Below are 4,862 nucleotides of genomic sequence, written 5' to 3' on the forward strand. Positions count from 1 at the left end.
GATTAAAATAAAATTATAAAAAAGTGCACAATAAACTTTAATGGCTTCTCAATGTAAAAAAAAAAAATTCTCTCCCTATCTTTAATCTTGGGTAATGTCATCATGATGTGCCTTGGTGTGTTCCTCCTTGGTCCTACTTTTTTAGGACTCTCTGGCCTTCCTACACTTCCTGGAACACTATTTCCTTTGCCAGATTGGGGAAGTTTTCCTTCATTATGTTTTCAATTAAGTTTACAATTTCTTGCTCTTCTTCTTCTCCTTCCAGCTCCCCTACGATTTGGATATTGGAACATTTAAAGGAGTCCCAGAGATTCCTAAGCCTCTCTTCATTCTTTTGAATTCTTGTTTCTTCATTCTGGTCTGGTTTAATATTTATTTTCCCTCTGCTCCAAGTCATTGATTTGAGTCCTGATTTCCTTCCTTTCACTCTTGATTCTCTCTATATTTTTCTTTATTTCATTTTGCATAGCCTTCTCTTCTTTCTCTATTTTGCAACCACACTCAACCATTTCTGTGAGCATCCTGATTACCACTGTTTTGAACTCTGCATCTGATAGGTTGACTATCACTTCATCATTTAGTTCTATTTTTGGAGTTTTGATCTATTTTTTTCATTTGGGCCCTATTCCTTTATTTTGGAGTACCTGTTACATTGTAAGGGGCAAAGCCTTAGGTATTCACCAGGGTTAGGCAACCCACATAGCTGCACTGTGGCACTGTATGTGGGGCAGCAGTCCATAAGGGAACAATGCTGCTTGCTCAGCTCTCAGAGGGCATTTCCCCCACTACCCACAAGCGAACTGGTGACTTCTGGTGCTGATTCCCAGGTGGATGTGTTTGCATGTGTTGTAGGACTCTCCTGTGGGTCTCTCCTACAAATTCTCCTGTGAGACTAGGAGTTTCTCCTACCACATCAACCCCCACAGGGTTTTACACCAGAGGTTTTGAGGCTTTCTTTTCCCACACTGGAACCCTAGGTTGCATGGTCTGTCTCACTACCCAGTTGCTCCTCCTAGTTTATGCTCATGCAAATGTGGAACCATATAGTCCACCAGCTGTCACCTCACCCACCCATCCCTCCAGCCAGTGCCTTGCCACATGCCCTTCCTGCCCCAGGTGTCTGCCTCCACTCCTCCTACCAATCTGAATGAATGTTTCTTCTTTAACTTCTTGGTTGTCAGACTTCAACATAGTTCAATTTTCTGGCAGTTCTGGTTATTTTTTGTTTTCAAATTTGTTGTCCTTCTTTCGGTTGTGCAAGGAGGTAAAGTGTATCTAGCTACACCTCCATCTTGGCTAGAAGTCTCTACTTCAAGAAATTTAAAAAGTAGAGGTAATTTAGGCCTATCTGGAACCAGTCCCAGTTCAGCTACCTGCTACAACAAAAGCCAACTTTATGCAACAGGTGCTGTTGAAAGGAAAGAGGTTTATTTTTTTAATATATTTTATTGATTATGCTATTACAGTTGTCCCATTTCCCCCCTTCTCTCCTCTCCACCCTGTACTCCCTCTCCCACCCACATTCCCCCCCCTTTAGTTCATGTCCATGTGTCATACTTATGAGTTCTTTAGCTTCTACATTTCCCATACTATTCTTGCCCTCCCCCATCCACTTTCAACCTACATTCTATGCCACTTATTCTCTATACCTTTTCCCCCTCTCTCCTCCTCCCATCCCCTTGTTGCTAACCCTCCATGTGACCTCCATTTCTGCGGTTCCGTTTCTGTTCTAGTTGTTTGCTTAGTTTCTTTTGGTTTTGCTTTACGTGTGGTTGTTAATAATTGTGTTTGCTGTCCTTTTACTATACATGTTTTTCTTTTAATCTTCTTTTCTTAGATAAGTCCGTTTAACATTTCATAAAATAAGGGCTTGGTGATGATGAACTCCTTTAACTTGATCTTCTCTGAGAAGCACTTTATCTGCCCCTCCATTCTAAATGAAAGCTTTGCTGGATAGAGTAACTTTGAATGTAGGCCCTTGCCTTTAATGACTTGAAATACTTCTTTCCAGCCCCTTCTTGCCTGCAAGGTCTCTTTTGAGAAATCAGCTGACAGTCTGATGGGAACTCCTTTGTAGGTTACTGTCCCCTTATCTCTTGCTGCTTCTAGGACTCTCTCCTTCGTTTTTACCTTAGGTAATGTAATTATGATGTGTCTTGGTGTGTTTCTTCTTGGGTCCAACTTCTTTGGGGCTCTCTGCGCTCCTTGGATCTCTTGGAAGACTGTTCCCTTTGCCAGTTTGGGGAAGTTCTCCTTTATTATTTGTTCAAATACATGTTCAATCTGTTGCTTTTCCCCTTCCCCCTCTGGTAACCCTATAATTCCAATGTTGGAACATTTAAAGATGTCGTGGATGTTCTTAAGCTTCTCCTCGTTTTTTTGAATTCTTATTTCATCATGCTTTCCTACTTGGTTGATTCTATCTTCCTTCTGGTCCACTGTATTGTTTTGAGACCCAGTTTCCTTCCCTTCACTATTGGCTCTCCTTCGTGTATCTTCCTGCATCTCTTTTATGGTAACCTGCATCTTTTCCTCTAATTTGCACCCAAAATCAATCAATTCCATGAGCTTTCTGACCAGTGTTTTGAACTGTGCATCTGATAGGTTAGCTATTTCTTGGTTGCTCAAAAGGATGAGTTCTGGGGCACTGATTTGTTCTTCTATTTGAGCGATCGCTCTCTCTTTTTTTTTTTTTTTTTTTTTTTTGGTCGCTCCTGTTCTGTCCCATGAGGGGCGGAGCCTTAGATGTTCCCCAGGGCTGGGCACCCCAGTTGCTAGTATGTGATGTTATATGCGGGGGCGGGAGTGAGGACAGAAAGAGGTTTATTCAAGTGCTGCCACATGAGAAGATGGGGACCCCTAGCTCCAAAGCCAATCTTAACATCTCAATGCAGGCAATGGTTTATAAAAGGAGCGAGAGAGAAAACAGACCAACGAGATCAAGGAAGGGCTCTGGGCATGCAGGTAGTGTGGTTCATGGTCCCATTATGGATTTTCATGAGCAGCATCCTGGATTTGGCTTTCTGGCTTATCTCGGTTGCATTATTATGTCTGGGCTGTTGGTGTTGGCTGAGGCTTTGAGGTCAGCCTGCTCCTCAGATTCACACAGGAACTGAAACTGCTAACTAAAAAAATAATAATTTAACATGCAAGACCTAACATTGAGGAAAAAAATCAGGTTGGAGTAACATGCTGGGTTTAACATTTATTAGGATTATTATGGGTGGCTTTATATAAGTAGAGTGTATTTATTCCCCATTACATGTTCAGTGTCTATTTCATGCTATTTTCTTTTCTCAATAATCTAGCTGATATGTCAGCAGTATGGAAACAGGAAATCAAACAAGACTGTCATATTTTATACTTCTTGGATTTTCCCAAGACTCAGAGCATCAACCCATCTTATTCTTTCTCTTTCTGTCCATGTACCTGATCACTGTGTTGGGAAACCTGCTCATCATCCTGACCATCACCTCTGACCCCTACCTCCACATGCCAATGTACTTCTTCCTCTCCAACCTTTCCTTGGCTGACATCTGTTTCACCTCCACCACCATCCCAAAGATGCTGGTGAACATCCAGACACAGAGCAAAGCCATCACCTATGCAGGTTGCATCACCCAGATGTGTTTTTTTAATATTTTTGGAGTTATGGACACTCTTCTCCTTACACTGATGGCCTATGACCGCTTTGTGGCCATCTGTCATCCCTTACATTACACACTCATCATGAACCACCGCCTCTGTGGCCTGCTGGTTCTCATGTCCTGGTTCATCAGCATAACATACTCCCTTACCCAGAGTCTGTTGATATTGATGCTGTCTTTCTGTACCAACGTGGAGATTTCACACTTTTACTGTGAACTTGCTCAGGCCCTCACCATAGCCTGCTCAGACACACTCATCAATCATATCCTGATCTATATAGGGACTACCCTTCTTGGCATTGTTCCCTTCTCAGGGATTCTTTGCTCCTATGTTCGAATTGTCTCCTCAATCCTGAGAATCCCATCAGGACATGGGAAATATAAAGCCTTTTCTACCTGTGGGTCTCACCTGTCCACAGTTTCTTTATTCTATGGGACAGGCTTTGGTGTGTATCTCAGTTCTTATGCAACTTCCTGGAGGGGCATGATTGTCTCACTGATGTACACCGTGGTCACCCCAATGCTGAACCCCTTCATCTACAGCCTGCGGAACAGGGACATCAAGAGGGCTCTACAGAAAGTTCTTGGGAGAAAGCTCTATGTTCCTTAAGGGGAACACTCATCCTGTGATTCTAAGCTGGCAGGAATAAAAGCAGCTGTCCAAAAAAAATCCACCTTTTCTGTATAAAAGATTTAAATATAAGTCGTGACACCATTAAAGTCCTAGAGGAGAACATAGGTAGGAAAATCTCAAATATTTCACGCAGCAGTATTTTCACTGATATGTCCCCTAGAACAAGGGGCATCAAGGAAAGAATAAACAAATTGGATCTCATCAAAATAAAAAGCTTCTGCACAGCTAAAAAAAAACAGTATTAAAATAAAAAGAGAACCAACCATATGCAAAAAGCATATTTGCCAATGATACTTCACACAAGGGTTTAATCTCCAAAATATATAAAGAACTCACACGACTCCATCTAAGAAGACAAGCAACCCAATTAAAAAATGGGTAAAGGACTTGAACAGACACTTCTTCAAGGAGGACACACAGAGGATCCAGAGACATATAAAAAGATGCTCAAAATCGCTAGCTATCAGAGAGATGCAAATTAAAACCACAATGAGATACCACCTCTCACCACTCAGAATGGCCACCATAAACAAAGCAACACACAACTAGTGTGGGAGAGGTTGTGAAGAAAAGGGAACCCT

At 41.9% G+C, this 4,862-nt stretch overlaps 1 protein-coding gene across 1 annotated transcript; it reads left to right on the plus strand.

The window, feature by feature from the left end:
- The first annotated feature begins 3,262 nt into the window (after positions 1–3,262).
- On the plus strand, positions 3,263–4,257 carry LOC114503648 (olfactory receptor 7C1-like). Its single transcript, XM_028521295.2, has one exon. The coding sequence runs from the start codon at positions 3,325–3,327 to the stop codon at positions 4,255–4,257; it is 933 nt and encodes a 310-aa protein (XP_028377096.1). The 5' UTR covers positions 3,263–3,324.
- Positions 4,258–4,862: the final 605 nt, after the last annotated feature.

Source organism: Phyllostomus discolor, chromosome 8 (assembly GCF_004126475.2).
Source record: "Phyllostomus discolor isolate MPI-MPIP mPhyDis1 chromosome 8, mPhyDis1.pri.v3, whole genome shotgun sequence".
NCBI classification, from domain to species: Eukaryota; Metazoa; Chordata; class Mammalia; order Chiroptera; family Phyllostomidae; genus Phyllostomus; species Phyllostomus discolor.

Bases quoted from the DNA above. Each gene is read 5' to 3' on its own strand.
- LOC114503648 (XM_028521295.2), top strand. From the start codon at position 3,325: ATGGAAACAGGAAATCAAACAAGACTGTCATATTTTATACTTCTTGGA.